At 65.9% G+C, this 15,896-nt stretch overlaps 1 protein-coding gene across 1 annotated transcript in view; it reads right to left on the bottom strand.

The window, feature by feature from the left end:
- Positions 1–15,896, bottom strand: part of WNT3 (Wnt family member 3) — a 34,998-nt gene that overhangs the window by 1,216 nt on the left and 17,886 nt on the right. The window contains exons 2-4 of the mRNA XM_062174827.1: positions 5,202–5,443; positions 2,612–2,877; positions 1,570–2,057 (exon numbers count right to left, since the gene is read on the bottom strand). Coding sequence (XP_062030811.1) covers positions 1,578–2,057; positions 2,612–2,877; positions 5,202–5,443 — 988 coding nt within the window. The 3' untranslated portion in view covers positions 1,570–1,577. The remainder of the gene's footprint in view (positions 1–1,569; positions 2,058–2,611; positions 2,878–5,201; positions 5,444–15,896) is intronic.

Consider the following 15,896-nt stretch of genomic DNA (forward strand, 5'->3'; position numbering starts at 1 on the left):
AAGGGGGAAGGTGTGTGCCCCACCCAGGGAGGCTGGGTGCACTCTGCCCTCGCCATGGCCGGGGGCTGTCCACAGGCCCGTCCTGCGGGAGCCACGGCTCAGCCCCAGCTGCAGGATGAGGAAATCAGGGCTCTAAGAGGCTGGTGCACTGGCCAGGATGCACTGGATGGCAGCCGGTGGGGGGAGGCTGTCCCACTGTCCCGGTGACATGGGCTCCCAGGCAGGAGAGACAGCCCAGACAAGGCCTCTTGGAGCCACTTCCTAGAGCTGTTTACGTAAGAGTAGCAAGCCCCAGCTGTCTGTGGAAGAGGGGCTTGGAGAGTGTGGGTCCCAAGGGTTGGCACTGGTTCGGGGGTGGCGGGGAGGTTTTCTGGACACTGAGGGCCGACCCAGCACCTCCTCCCCGACTTGGCAGATCCCGACTGCCCCATGGGGTCTCAGACACACCCAGCCCCCTCCAGCCACTGAAATGGCCTCCATGTCACCTTCCGCCCCCTCCACCCTCCCCCACAGCACAGATGGGCACTGAGACCCCCGTGTGGAGCTGTGGCACTGAGTAGGGGGCTCTGGCTGGTGCCAGGCCAGCTGCCCCTGCCCCTAACGCTGCCCCAGCTGGCATGTGCTCCTCTGTGAGCCGCGCGCTGTCGCCAGCAGTCGTTCATGGGCTCTGCACGGCCCCTGGAGAGGATGGCATTGAGGACAGGTTATCCTATCCAGGCCGCATGGCTGAGCACTGGCAGAAACCAGGCTAGGGTGGGCTCCAGCTTCTGTACCCCAGGCTCCTGCTGAGGGGCGAGGAGATGGGCAGAGGCTCCGCCAGGGTTGACCCACGGATGGTGCCTCCCACACGGGCCACCTCCGGGAAGCCTGGGGCACGATCCGGCAGCCTTTGATCCCTGCTTACTCATCACAGCCACTATGAACCCGAACCCCCATCGCCATCCATAAATGCGGTGAGAGCACCCCGCTCCACCCAGGCTTCAGAGGTGTAGGGCCATGGGCTCATCCGCCACTTCCCCTCCCCGGGTGGGGAGGGCTCAGCTTACACAAACCTGCCTGGAAGTTCAAGGTGGAGGCAAAGTGACTCTGCCCCAGGGGAAGCAGACTGTCCGACCTACTGTGTCAGATATTTCAACCCTCTCATTTTACAGCGAGAAAGCTGCGGCCAGGAGAAGCCAAATGACAGGAAACTGGGGACCAGGTTGGGGCCAGACGCCAGGTCCTCCAGCTCGCAACCCCTGGAGGCTCCTCCTCTGGCTCTACAGATGATCAGTGGTCCAGCCAGATGGCATACGGCTTGCAATTTGGCCACTCATCTAAGAATCGTGATGACACTCGGCTCACGTGCACACGAGGTCATTACCACACGCTCGGTGCAATCCACGGAGTGGCCGTCCACCGACCACTCGCACTGTCGCCTAGAACATCCTGGCTCCCCCTGGGTGGCTTGTAGGGCTTAGAAAGGGAATGGGCCGAGAGGAGGCCAAAGGCGAAGCCACGCCCCGCGCCGGCAGCCCGCAAAGCCACGCCCCGCGCCGTCGCCCTGCGTCTCCCCAGCCCGCGCCCTACCTGGCTCCCTACTTGCAGGTGTGCACGTCGTAGATGCGGATGCACTCCTGGCAGCTGACGTAGCAGCACCAGTGGAAGACGCAGTGGCACTTCTCCTTCCTCTGCTCCGTCCTCGTGTTGTGGCCGCGGCCACAGCACAGCAGATCGCAGCCGTCAATGCCGTGGGAGGTGATGTTGCAAGTCCGGTCCCTGGTGCCAAAGGAGCCCGTCTCTGCGTTGGGCTCGCAGAAGTTGGGGGAGTTCTCATAGTAGACCAGGTCCCTCTCGGTGGGCGGCTTGAAGAGCGCGTACTTGGCGCGCAGGGTCTCCACCCAGCCGCGGGACTCCCGGTGCTTCTCCACCACCATCTCCGAGGCGCTGTCGTACTTGTCTTTGAGCAAGTCGCCGACGGCACGGAAGTCGGGCTGGGCCCACCAGCAGGTCTTCACCTCACAGCTGCCCGACAGCCCGTGGCACTTGCACTTGAGGTGCATGTGGTCCAGGATGGTCTGGGGAACAGAAGAGCCGTTGGCCCCTAAACTGACCCCACCTGGGAGAACATCTAGACCTTCCACTCTGCCACACCCACCCCTGCCCACCTTCTCTCCCCATGGCACCCCAGGCATTGGCGAACATCACAGCCACTTCTGGAGGTGTTAGGAAACTAGGGATTGTTGTCCCCACTGAGCAGACGGGGAAACCGAGGCAGGGAGCATGAGTGACTGGCCTGAGGCCACAACACCATAGCAAGGGGCAGAGGCTGAATTCAAAACCAGGGTCCCCAGGACTTCACAGCGCTCCACAGCCAGCAAAGAGGGCACAGGGTGGGCAGCAGGCAACTGCCCCCCGCGTGGCCACAGGTCCAGCACTCTGGACCCCAGCCAAGACCAGAAGAGTCCGAGGAGGAAGGAGGGTGGACGGAAGAGGTGGCCGTGGAGTTGACCGCGGAGTAGGCGGGAGCCAAGCCCGGCCAAGGGCAAAAGGAACCCCTGGAGGGGGCAGGGCTGGGCAGGGGTGGGGCGGGAGCTCCCGCCAGGGCTGGGCAAGGACAGCGGCGGCTCACCGTGCGGCCCGCCTCGTTGTTGTGCTTGTTCATGGCCGAGCGGGCATCCGGCCGGTTCTCGCGGGCGTCAGCGAACTCGCGGGACACCAGCACCCCGAAGTCGGCGTCCTCGCTGCAGCCGCCCCACTTCCAGCCTTCGCCGGGTGGCCCCTTGTGATGCGAGTCGCAGCCGCAGAGGGTGGAGGTGCCCTCGGCGCAGGAGCGCGTGACGGCGAAGGCCACGCCGGCCGAGGCGATGGCGTGCACGAAGGCCGACTCCCGGGTGGCTGCGGGGAGAGCGCGGGAGGCATCAGCCCCGCCTGGGGCTCACCGGCCCCAAGGGCAGAGCAGGAACCCAGGGGCCCGAGGTCCCCACTTTCTGGATGAGCAAACAGAGTCCCAGGGCCGGGCAGAGCCTGTGAGGGATGGGCGGGAAGGAGGACAGCGCTGGCCGGCGGCTGGGCTGGCTTCGACCCCCGCGCCCACCTGGGGTCGGCGGGCCACGGCCCTCCTATTCCTGTGGGAGCCGGGATCTGCAGGGAAGCAGCCCCGGGAACCTGCGGCTCCCCGCCCCGGGGCGCCTGGGCGGGCCCTGTCCCCCTCTCTGTGGGGCCACACCCCATCCCCTGCCCCACGGCAGGACAGGGCCAAGCCCTTGCGTAAGGGCCGGGCCCGGTCCACCAAGGGCCAGGAGCGATCCCGGGGCGTGGTGACCAGCGCCGGCGGGCCGGGCCGGACCCGTCTGCGCAGGGCCGGGCGTCACTGGCCCGTTTCACAGATGCGGACTCTGACGATGCGGGAGGCCCGCCCGCCTCTCTCCGAGCCGGGCGTGGCTCGCCCGAGCCCAGGACCCCTTCGAGGCCCGAGCACAAGAGGACCCCGTCCCGCCGGCCCCCACGGCCCGCCCCCACCGCCCGGGGCTCCCCGCCGTCAGGGCCCGGGGCGCGCTCCCAGGGCGGGCGCCCCGCGCTTCCGGCCGACCCGCGGCCTCTTGCGGCGGCGGCGGCGCCCGGCGCGGGCCGCGCGCGGTTCCCAGCGCCGGGGCGGCGGGGGCGGCGGGGGCGGGGCGGGGATTAGCCTGGGAGCGGCGCTGACAGCCCCGCTGTGCCGGTCCCCGTCCGGCGGGGCCCGCTGCGCCGCTCAATCCGCCTTTGTTCGCGCGGTGTCACACCGCATTACCCGCATAATGCGGCCGCCGCCCGGGCCGCCGCGCCGGCCGCCACCGCGTAGCAACGGGCGGCTCCCGCGGCCGGGCCGCGCCCCCGGCCCCGGCGCCGGGCCGCGCCGTCCCCAGGGAGGCGGCGCCCCCCGCCCCCGCGCCGCGCCCGGTGGCAGAGGGCGTGTGAATGGCGCGGCGGCCGCGGGGGCGCGGGGCCGGGCCCGCGGCGGGGGGCCGCGCCCGGACCCTTTCAAGCCTCCAGGCCGCGCCCCGGGCCCTCCGCCGGCGCCGCGCCCCTTCCGGCCGCCGACCCCCGTGCCCTCCTCCCCGCCCCGGGGACCCGGCCCAGGCCGGCTCCCGCCACGCGGGCCCCGGAGCGGGAGGCGGCAGCGCCCGCAGCCGTGGGCGCCGGGGCGCGCATGGCCTCCGCCGCACCTGCCGCCTTGCAATCGAGGGACGAGGGTCTGTGCGGACACCCACCCGCGGGATGCCAGGCCGTGGGGTTCGGGCTACCTGGCCCGAGGTGCGGCGCCGGAAGGCGGTGAGACGGCGGCGGCGGCGGCGCGATCCGGTTTGAAGTGCAAACCGCCGCCGCCTGCCCCGGCTTCGATTCCAAAGCTTTCGTGTAAACAAGGAATAATTAGCGTGGGTCGTGGTAGCGTGCGGCCCTCACGCTTTGACTTGCAGATTTCCCTCCTATCCCAGGACAATAGCTAGCGTTTGGCCAGTACGGCCGGCTCTCTGGGCACCTGAGGCTCAGGTAAAGGGGGGGGGGGTGTCCTCTCAAAGGGGCGGGGTCGCCTCTGTCCTCCACCGCCCCCTGCGCCACGCCCTCCGGCCCCGCGTCCCTCCCGCCTGAAAGGGGGGGGGGGCAGGCTCCCGGGTCCGTGGGCAAAGCCCTGGGGGCGGGCAGCCCAGCCAGGGTCACTGAATCCTGGACAATGCAAGCCCTGGCAGAGTTGCCCCAGGTGGGCCCGCCATGTTCGCAGTCAGCTGGTGTGGCTCCAGCCACTGGTGGCACAGTTAAACTCCAGGGGCCTGGCGGGCGTCCCCAGCATGCAGGCCGCGGGTCCCTCTCAGGGGGACCTGGGAGCCTTGCCAGGCAGCTTCCTCAGCTCCTGGGGTCTCTCTCGATGGGAGGTGCCTCTGGGCGGGGCCGGCAGTGTCCTACCCCCTCCCCAGCGCCGTATCTGCATAGCACTTCACAGGGGTGGGGGGGTCACAAAAGTCCACATCAAAGCCTGGGCCGCCCAGCTATGCAAGGCAGGAAGGCAGGCTGTGGCCTCCTGGGTGCCTGCTCAGGTCTGGGGATCCTGGAGCCCCCTTCCCCCTCCAAGGTGTGGCGGCCACGTGACAGCCTGGGTCTCTCCACTTTCCGTGGAGGTCAGTGGGCTGGAAGGAACGGGTCCCAGTGGCCCTCCCAGCCTCCCGCCAAGCCCACAGAGGCCCTACCTTTGTCCAGGACGGGCCCGAAGATGGCCAGGCTGTCGTCTATGGTGGTGCAGTTCCAGCGGCGGCCCCGGAACTGGTGCTGGCACTCCTGGATGCCCAGCTTCACGCCCTCGGCCACGCTGGGCATGATCTCGATGTAGTTGCGGCAGAAGCGCAGCTGCTTGGGGACCAGGCCTGGGATGGAGCCGCAGAGCAGGGGCTGGGAGCCCAGAGATGTGTACTGCTGGCCCAGGGCCAGGGACCTGCGGGAGACAGGAGAAGTGGCACGGCGGGCACAGCCCAGCGCCAGCGCCAGCGCCAGCGCCGCTCCTCCCCCGTGAGCCCCTGCGGAGCAGCCGAGCGCCCGCGTGTGCCATGTTTCACGTCCAGGAGCGCAGCTGGCCTCTGACGTGCGGAGCACCTGGGACTGAGGGAGCCATGGAGCCCCTGGCAGGCTCCGGGCCCAGCATCCCCGGGGTCGGATGGCACAGTCCCCTCGGGGCCCCAGGATGACTTCAGTGACCGGTGGGAAGGACCCCAACCCAAAGGGAAGAAGGCAACGGAGGCTGGTTTGACCCCAGCCCCAGCTCAGAGAGCGCAGACATGTGGTGGGCCCCAGCGGGGCACTTGCACACGTGTGCCCGTGTGTACACACCAGAGCTCCACGGCCATCTTTGGAGCACCCCAGTGTTTCTAGAATGCTACCTCTTCTCTCCCCAGGGATCAGAGCCTGGCTTCTCGTAAGCCACATTTAGCTCAGGGTTGGCAGGGAGGAGACCTCAGATCTCACAGCCCCTACCCAGCACCATGGGGTTGGAGACTATGGTCCTCACCCCATTGCTCCGCCCCTCTGTAATCAAGGCGTCAGTGCGCAGCCAGCCTCTCAGGTCAGTGGAAAGAAAGGTCTTGTGGGCCGGGTGGCCGGGGGTGGGGGTGGGGGAGGAGCTTAGGCTACTGGGAAACCAAGGCACTGAACTCCAGCCCAGAATCAGCAGAAGCTGCGAAGGTGGTCGTGGGTCTCGGGAGACCTCAAGACCGACGGTGACCAGCCCCATGGTGACCAGCACTGACCAAGGCTTTGCTTTGGCCCTGGCCGAGGGCGAGTCCCCAACACAGAATGGTGGGCAGAAGCCCAGGCGCGGACCCCAGCTGTCCAGGCCGGACGCGGGGAGGAGCCGAGCGTGTGCTGCTGGCCGGCTCTCACTGCGCACAGGGAACTTGGGCAACGTGTTACTGCCCAGCCCAGGCGAGGCAACCGTGGCTTAGCCAGTGGAGGAGCCTGCCAGAGGCTCCGGGGCGCCAGTCTGCAGCCACCGGAGCGTGCGTGTGCCCCTCCTCCACACTGGACCCTTGCCCCAGCCTTAGTCCGTCCCCGTGGGCTCCCTCTGGCCTCAGCCATTGCCCTCCTCTGTCCATCTGGGGCTGGAGGAACAGATCTGGGAGCTTGGATGGCACCGTTCAAGACATTTCTAGATCTTCGAGAGAGCGGAAGAGCAGCGGGTGTTAGTTCTGTCTCAGCCCTGCTAACGGGTCGCCGCTGAGCTCCCCTGTGCCGAGCGCACCCTGGGATTGCCTGCACTCAACCGTGGCGCACAGTAGGGCCAGCAGCAGCAGCCTGTGTTACATTGGCTTAGCTGAGCAATCAGCCCAGGCGGCAGGCTACCGAGGGGGAGCCCAGGCGTCCGACTCCTGAGCCGCTGGTGCAGACCACTGAACCTCACTGCCTTCTGCACAGGGCCTGCACCTGGGCCTCAGTCCTGAGCCCACGCCTGAGTGGGAGAGGGTCGGCAGCACCTGGCGCTCAGAGCAGGCCTGCGAGTCGCCCTGCCTGGTTCTGGCTGTAAGCAGGTTAGAGTGATGGTAAGATGCCGATCACCAGCCGTGTGGCTGCACCTGGGCTGCTGTGTCTGTTGCCTACATAATCCTCCGTAAGTCTGAGGGAGGGACACCGTGCTCATGTCTGTCGTCCCATTTCACAGATGAGGAGCCTGAGGCCCAGCTCAGGCTGTGTCGCCCTATACCCTTGACCAAGCACGTCCAGCCCCGCCCTGGCAGCTGCCCCTACAGCCTTGCAGTCCCGAGAGAGGGAAACTGAGGGAGGGTGTGGCACCACCCACCCTGCTCCCTGCCTGCCATCTAAGCAGGCATGCCCCCAGGAGCCCGTGGGGGCCCCATGTCACACACGGCCCTGCCGGTTCCAGGCTGCTGACCTGAGCCGCTCCGTGCCTCGGTTTCTTCATCTGTATAATAGACACAATGGCAGAAGTCAACGACAGAATCTGTGGCCTGGCACACAGGAAGCTCTCGAGCAATGGTGCTCGGCGTGGCTGCCGCGCTTACGGCCCCAGCACTCGGGGCCCTGCCTTGGCACCAACCCAGTCCTCACATCCCGGGCCTGCTCTCAGAGCCCCTCCCCCTCCACCGAGGGTCACGGCTTAGCAGGCATGGTCAAGGCCGGGCCCTGGCAGTCACCCTAACCAGGAGGGCAAGGCCGCGGCTGGGACACCTGCAGCGTGCGCCGTCCACAGGCGCCAGCCCACGACTGCCAAGGGCCTCTGGGGTAGGGGTGCGGCTCCAGGGCGGTGTTGGGGCCGACGAGCTGGTTCCTGCAGGACGGCCGCCCTCCTGCCCCCACATCACTCAGGCCACAGACCCAGTCACTGAGCCCAGCACCGCTCCCCCTGTGATGCAAGTCCCTGCCAGACTGTGGGAGGCGGCACAGGAGCCCCCGCTCCTCCACCTTTGCAACACGGGACCAGTGGCCTTGGCTGCTGATGACCCGCAGCCCGGTGGGGTCACGGGGTCACACCTCCACACCCCTGCTCAGGCCGAGCCTTGGGGCCTTGGTGCCTCTCCACTGCCAGAGCCCAGGCAGTCACAGTCCGATGCCTGGCTCACCCCATTCTAAAGACTCCCATGGGCTCCTGGACAGAAAGGACCCTGCCTCCCTCTCCATCTGAACCTCCTGTCACAAGGGCTCTGCTGCTGCAGCCCAGTGCCACCTGGCCGTGCTGGCGGGAGCCCCCCAGGACGGGGCCATACGCCCCTCTCATGGCCACCCCCGCCCCGCCCCGGCAGCACACTCAGTCTCCAAAGGGCCAGGCACACAGTCTCACGGGAAGGAAGAAAGACCCGACTGCTCCAGGCCGAAGCCTCGCCACGCCCCACACCCAGCATCCGGAGGCTGCTCCCACACACAGGACAAGGCTCCTTGGTTCCGCGGAGGCAGCCGCTCCGTTTAGGACCCGGGATGCTGGCCTTGCTGCTGGAGGGAGACCTGCCCGCCATGGGCAGCTGGTGAGGGGGCGGGCAGGGGAGCTGCCAGGCCTTCCCAGCTGGGCAGGGGGCTAAAAATACCCAGCTCCTGGCCTGGCCTGGCCCTGCCCGCCTCCCTGTGAGGACAGCTCATCCTCCACTCCGCCACCCACCGCCCAGCTGGGCTGAGGACAGAAGCGGGCAGCTGGGCAGCAGGTGCCAGCTGGGGACTTTGACATTGACCTCTCCGGGTGAAATAGGCCAGCCTTGAACCTTTCACACAGCTCATGACCCCCTCCTGCCACCCCAGCTGTGCCTTCTGTGGCCAGGGGCTGCGGGTGGCCCTGTGCCACGAACACGAGGAAGAGGTGAAACCTGTCACCGAACAAACCTGGGCTTGGCCTGGTGCCGCAGTCACTCGGCCACTCACCTGACGTGCAGGAGGCACCATGCGGGCGTCCTGCCAGGCCCGCTCACCCCGGATGCTGCCATTCCCCTGCAAAGCTGGCAGCAAAGGGGCAGAGGAGCCCAGGGCCCTGATGGCCACCAGCCCCCCTGACCTGCAGGTGACAAACACATGCTCAGAAGCTTCTCTGGATCTGGGCACAGCGCGGGGGAGGGGAGGGGCAGCCCATGGCCCCCTGTGGGTGGGGCCGTGGAAGGTGGCCCGAGGCCTGCAGCCCAGGGTGAGGCCTTCCCTCACTGTGGGTGGAAGCCCCCTCCTGTGGTCACTGTGTCTCTGCTGCGGCTACCACTAGCTTTCCGTAAACCCCACCGCAGCCCAGGGCTAGGTGCTCCACCTGCTGGCTCCTGGGCAGTACTGGACAGAGGCCCAACCTGCTCCTGGGTCCAGGGGCTCCACCCTGGCGTGGGGCAAGATGGAAACTTCCAGAAAGGGAAGGAAGGCTTGAGAAAGGAGCCAGAAGTAAAAGAGGCAAGCAGTGGCCTTGGGACTCGAGACGACTACGCTTCCCTTTAGATCCAAAGGCCGGTCGGGGCTGGTGGGCGTCAGGAGGGGAGCCCAAGTCCAAGGGTGCACGTGCCCAAGGGGGCAGGGAAGGGGCCAGGCCCTGCAAGTGATGAGACAGTCAGGGCTCCTGGGGTGGGAGGCCATGGGCCCTGGACTGTGGCCACTCCCTCTGGGAACTTGTGACAACGCGCGAGGAGGGACCAAAGGCAAGGTTCACAAGTGGCCATGTTTTCTCCCCTGTCCACTGGGCAGGCCAAGGGGAGGGGCCAGCGATGCCCTTCACCACAGCAGTGGGGCTGTCCCGGGGCCTAGCCCACCAGTCGCCGGCTCATTCTCCGCAGAGGCATGACGGGCACCTGCACCTACTGCATATGTACAGGGAGGGGACGCTGGATTCAATGAAGGGGCAAGCGCAGGAGCCACTGACCCCATGGAGGCCCCAGCGCTCCCCACGTGGCCTGGTGAGGGCCACAAGGAATGGAGGAGGTAGAGGAGGGCCTGTCCCAGGAGAGCAGGTGCAAGTGCCCCTTGCAGAACAAACCTGTTCCCTGCTGGTTCACTCAACACATGATGGCTGGGAATGTAGCCGAGCACCAGAGCGCCAGGCACGGCGGGGCAGAGCCGCGTGAGACGGCACCCTTGGCAGGGAATGGCCCCAGGTAGTAGACGGCCACCTGGTGGGAGCCACGGAGGGGAAAGGCTGGCAGAGGCCCCGTGAGTGAGCTAGGCTTGGCTTCCTAACCTGTCAGTCACAGGCCATATGGGCTGAGGGGCGGGCCCTGGGGAGGGAACCCTGGGCCAGCAGGTGGAAGCTGGTGACAACTGGTGACAACTGACACTGAGGGGTTTCAGAGACTCCACTGCCACTGGTGCCAGGCGAGAGCTGCAGGCAGAGGACGGGCTATGTGGCCTGCTCAGGAAAGTGGCTTTGGGAGCAGAGAGGAAGCCAGGAGCAGACTGTGTGCCACACAGGAAACAAGAGGTGGGGGAGGGAGCATAATGAGGGTTGTGGGCCAGGATGGCCAAGAAGGCGGGGCTGGTGTGGACGAGACTGTGGCGCAAGCACAAAGTCCAGGGTGTCCTGCAGGCCCGCAGGTCCCGATAGCGCGGAGGGCGGAGCTGGAGCCCAGGGGAAGCCGGGGCCAGACTAGCGGCGGATGATGCTTAAGGCTCCATCCCTCCTGTGGTGTCCAGGACGGGCTGTGCCCGCCTCACATCGGGGCAGCGAGGGTCAAGAGGGGGAGGGAAGGCCTCAGCGACACAGAACCCTCAGCGGGGCCAGCACCGGGGAGGCAGGTTGGTGGGGCCTGGGCCTGCCTCCCGCCTCCAGTGCTCCAGACAAGGTCTGAGGCAGGTGCGCAGCCAGCGTGCGTGGACAGTGACGGCCGCGCCGGCCCCTCCTGCGCTCTGCCCGGCCTCCCCTGGCCTCCCCACCGGGGGGGAGGAGCTCTGGATGCACCCAGACCTTCAGTGGGCACCCCATGGCCTCCACACAGACGGGCCTTCCCCCCCCCCCCCCCGCCAGCCCTCCCCTTCTCCACCCACTAAAGTGTGGCAGGGGCTCCCTTCAACCCAAGGACCGCCCCCTCGGGTTCGCTGGGTTCAAATTGGACCTTTGGACTTGGGTCAGCCTTCGGAGACCTGTCACTCTGAACCGTGTCGCCCACACGCCCGTGAGTAGGGCAGGAGAGCAGGTGGGGGTCTGTGAACCAGGCAGTACCCGCACAAAAACCCGCAGCGACGAAGAACAACACAGTGTGAAGCCTCTGCTCCCAGGGAAGCCGGGGCCGGCGGGGCGCTGCTTAAGCCCTCGGACACAGCTCAGGGACAGCTTCCAGATTCTGAGGGTGAGGCCGACCACCCCGCTCCCCGACGGCGCGCGCGGCGCGGGTCTCTTCCAGAGGGGAGGCACAGCTGCCAGCGGCCTCCGACGCCCAGAAGCGCCACCGTCCCCAGCAGCCGAGAGGAAGCGGAGGCGTGGGCAGGAGCTGAACGCGCAGGGCGCCCCGGCCGGCTGTCCGCCTGCCCACCCGCCCCCCTCGGAGGGGAAGAGGCCAGGCCCTGCCTCCACCCCAGGGAGCCCCCTGGGAGCTTCTCTGGGGAGAAGAGGAGAGGGAGGGCGGGGTGGGGAGGGCGGGGCCGAGCCTCGCTGCTGGAATGTTCCAGCTTCTGTGCTGCTAGCAGCTCCCGAGCGCCTGGCCCGCGGCTGCGGCTGATCTGATAAGATGTGACAAGGCGGCCGAAAAATGTTGAAACCTGTAAAACGCTGAAACCTGTTTTTTGTTGTGTTGTGAACATGAAGGGTGCACCCCCCACCCCCCCATTTCACAGGAAAGCGGAGCAGGGAGGAGGTGGGGAGAGGCACTGTCTCCTTCAGCCTTGAGGCGAGGGCATGGGGCAGGATGGGAGGAGGGTGGGGACTGCGGGAAATGGGGGGGGGGGCAGAGGCCTGGGGGCTGCGGAAGGCGGGAGGGAGGGAGAAAGGGGCTTGTGCTGGCCCTGCCTGGCCTGCTCAGGACTGGGCACGCCCAGCGGGCACCAAGCACCCACCGCTGTGGGCGTCTCCCGTGGGCCAGGCAGCCGCTCCAACGACTCACTCTCGCTCATCAGGCACGGGGAACCACCGGGGCCCAGCTGAGTGCCCAGAGAGCGCTGGGAGGGCAGGGCCAGGCCGGGGCCCTCGCTGCTCGGACCCCCAAAGGAACAACCAGAGAGGCACCAAGAACACAGGCTGACAAGTGTTCACAGGTGACAGGAGGGGACCCCAGCCGAGCACATGTGCCAACAGCCCAGGGGTTTTCTCGGCTGCACCAAGCAGCTCAGGCCTCACAGGGGCGCTGCGGCGGCCTCGCACCTGGTGGGTGGAGCCGATCCCAGCATCCGCCTACAGACATGCAAGAGGGGTGCCCTGCTCTGTGTAGCTCACGTGGGGCCCATTCAGGCTCAAAGACCTGCTTGGGCTCCCAACATCCCTCCCATCACAGCTCCCTCCAAAAGGGTCCAGTCCTTAGACACAGAACATTCCAGAAGGGTCTCTGGGATGCTCTCACTGGGTGCTGGGCAGGCATTCAGTAAAGGCCCGGGGAGTGAATGCTTCCGCCAGGGGAGGGTCTCTGGCCAGTCTCGATGGCTGGCGGCAGCTGGGCGGAGCACAGGAGCGCCCTGGGATGCGGCCACGTGCACTAGCTACTCTATTACAGGATCAGGTCATCAAATGTCAAAGCTGTGTGCACCCCTGGGCCTCACCTCATCTAGTTCCTCCAGGGAAACTGAGGCCCAGAGAGCGGACATGACTTGCCCAGTGTCCCTCCATTGGTCAGGGGAGGATGCAAGTGGGCCTCTGTGTCTCGCTCCCCCACATTGACCTTTCTCGAAGACTCCTTAGTCCCATGGATCTGAGGTCTGGGCTTTGTGGAACCCACAGCCTGCGTGCCGGGTGGGTACAGGAAGCACAGGCCCCTGCCCAGTGTGGGTGCAGCGGTTCTCAGAGGCCATGGGAGCTGGTTTCCAGGCCAGGATGCTGCTGGCTCCCACACAGGTCCAGCTCTGCCCAGCCTCCTTCTCATGCTGGACTCTCACGCTTGCGTACAAACCTCGGGGAGCCCTAACCACACTGGTTGAATCCCTTTGGCTGCCCCTCGCTACTGAAAGTGGGATGTGCCGAGAAGGAGCTCTTCCCTTGTCTGTCCTGAGCCACGCACCTGCTCCGCCAGCTGCCTGTGGCCTGCACTGAACAACTCCACCTGAGAACCCCAGCCGTTCTTCACGCCTGCCCTCAATCCCACAGGCTGCCAAGGGCTCTCTGGGCCTTTGCACCCAGCTGCTGGCTGCAAGGCCTGGATGCTCTTTGCTTGGATCTCAGAAGAAGCCACTGAGGAGCACAGAAAGCTGTGCTGCGTGGCTGGGAGCTCACGCTTAGAGCAGCTCCCGGCCCCTAGGCTGCCACCTGCCTGGCAGACACTGGCCAGGCCCCGTGATGGCTGCTGGGAGCAGAGCTGTGCAAGAACTCACCACTGAGGCTGGAGCTGCCGGAGGCAGCCCAGCCCCCTCCCTGATGCCAGATGCCAGCAGACAGCGCCAACCGCCAGGCCGGGTCCTGAGCACCTTGCCTACCTCCACTGCCTCACCTGCTCCCTCACGCTGTGCCCTTGGCCAAGGCCGTCCCCTGACCTGCTGGCTGCCAGGGTCAGGGGTGCTGTGTACTGCAGCAGTCAGACCACTTGGGGTGTTTGAGAACATCCAGACATCTGGGCTCCAGCACCAGACCTGCTGGACCAGACCGCGTGGGGAGAGGTGTAGGAAATTGGATCGTTAAAAACCTACCCCAGCAGCGTGACGACAGGGCGGCAGGAGATGGCGCAACGTGGAGGACCCAAGCTCCCTGTGAAGTTCTCGGCCAGAGACGTTTCATTGGAATCTAAGGCAGCTTTGATGGGCGACTGTCAGTTGTGGGGAGCAGGGGGGACAGAGGAAGGAGCCACGAGACACACTGTGGGGCAGCCCTTTCCTCAGGGCTGCGGGTCTGAGCACCGCGAAGGACTCAACGCATTTTAAAAATGCTGCACCCAGGGAGCGATCTTCTAGATTAAAATGAATTTAGAGACCCAACAGTCCAACAAGAAGAACGTGGTTTGAAAAACCCTGGGCTGGGTTGCAGATCAAGCCACCAGCTGCAGCTCCGGCTTCCCATACAAGGCCACAGAAGCCCTGGCTGCTCCACTTCCCATCCAGCTCCCTGTTAATGCCCGGGGAAAGCAGTGGAGGACGGCCCAAGTGCTTGGGCTCCTGCACCCACGTGGGAGACCCTGATGGCTTTCCAGGCTCCTGGCTTCCACCTGACCCAGTCCTGGCTGTTGTGGTCAATTAGGGAGTGAACCAGCAGATAGAACACCTCTCTCTCTCTCTCTGGAATAAACAAATAAATCTAAAAAGAAGGAGGAAGAAAGGAAGGGAGGGAGGGAAGGACAGAGAGAGAAAATTAGGAATCATTTATATTTTGAAAGGTGGTGAAGATGCTAAGGGGTCAGGGGTCAGCCTTCCACGCGGCTTGGAGGCTGTTCAGTCAAAACAAAACAAACCATACACGTGGGGAGAGAGAGAGGGCGGAGAGAGAAACGGGGGAGAAACTGTGGAAAGTGTTAGAAACAATTACATCGGGTGTGTATATGCTTTTACTTTGCACAACTTTTTCTATTTTTCTGATTAACCGTTGTCATAATAAAACTTGCAAAAAAAAAAAAAACAAAAACAAAAACAAAAAACGACAAACAGGCCAACTAACTTGCAGCGGTTTCTGGAGGGAAGGGCGCGGGGGGGCTCCACTCCTGGGCCAAGCCGCCTGGCACCTGGCAGCCCAACGCGCCGACGACACGGGCGGCACCCGCAGGTGCGCAGGCGGCGCTGCGGCCTCCCGCGCCCCGCGCCCCGCCTACCAGGTGGGATTTTCCCCGCAGCGCTGGGAGGGTTTCCTCGCGCCGGTTCCCGCACTGCGCTGAGCACGCACAGGTGAAGACAGCCCGGCACCTGGACTCCCCGGCTCTACCAGGGAGGGTCCACGAAAGTTCGAAGCGCGGGCTGCCTCTCCCCCGCGGCCCCGTCGCCCGTTCCCAGGCGCGGCGGCCCGCAGCCGCCCCCAGCATTCAAGTTCACCGGCGCCGGGTCCCGCGGGCGGATTCCTCCGCAAAGCCCCTGCGTTCGCGCGCATCCGCCCCTTCCCGGAGCGGTGGGGGCCGCACCTGTTGGGAGCTCGGCGCCCGCAGGACCACTCCCTCCGCGGGGTCCGCCCTCCCTCAATTTTAAGATTGAGAAACAGCGCCCCAGGTCCCAAGCGAGGCCGAGGACCTGTCCACGCCACGGCCCGGGGCCGCGGCCCTGGGTCCGCTCCGGGACGTCCCCTCCTCTGACCCCAGCCCCCGCCCCGCCGGCCTGGCCGAATGGTCGGCCTCCACCTCTCCCTTCTCCAGACCCTGGGCTTGACTCCCCGCCCCCCCTGGGCCTCCCCACAAATCTGCATCCTTAGCAGCGGCTGGCCAGGCGGTTTTGATCCGGAGGCGGTGGGAGGTGTTGGGGCATGCCTCCACGCGCACAGTCTGCCCGCATCGCCGCGCGCGCACCGCCTCCACGGAGAAAACACCTCCACGCCTCGGCTCTGCTCCTGCTCTGGTGGACCCCACCCGCGCTCCAGGCTGCCTCCTGCCCTCTGGATCTCCTGCTCTTTGCAGTTCTTCCTGCTTCCCAGTTCAGTTTTCTTTCTTAGAGATTTATTTATTTCCTTATCGATTTGAAAGGCAGAACGACAGAGAAAGAGGGGAGAGAGAGATCGTCCCTCCACTGGTTCACTCCCCAAATGCCTGCAGCAGCTAGGGCTGGGCGCCACCGCAGCCAGGAGCTCCGGCCTGGTCTCCCAGTGGGTGCCCTCCCAGGCACATTAGCAGGAAGCTGGACCAGAAGTGGAGCATCCAGGACTCAAACACAGGCGCTCTGACACAGGA

This window comes from Lepus europaeus, chromosome 18 (assembly GCF_033115175.1).
Source record: "Lepus europaeus isolate LE1 chromosome 18, mLepTim1.pri, whole genome shotgun sequence".
Classification (NCBI taxonomy): domain Eukaryota; kingdom Metazoa; phylum Chordata; class Mammalia; order Lagomorpha; family Leporidae; genus Lepus; species Lepus europaeus.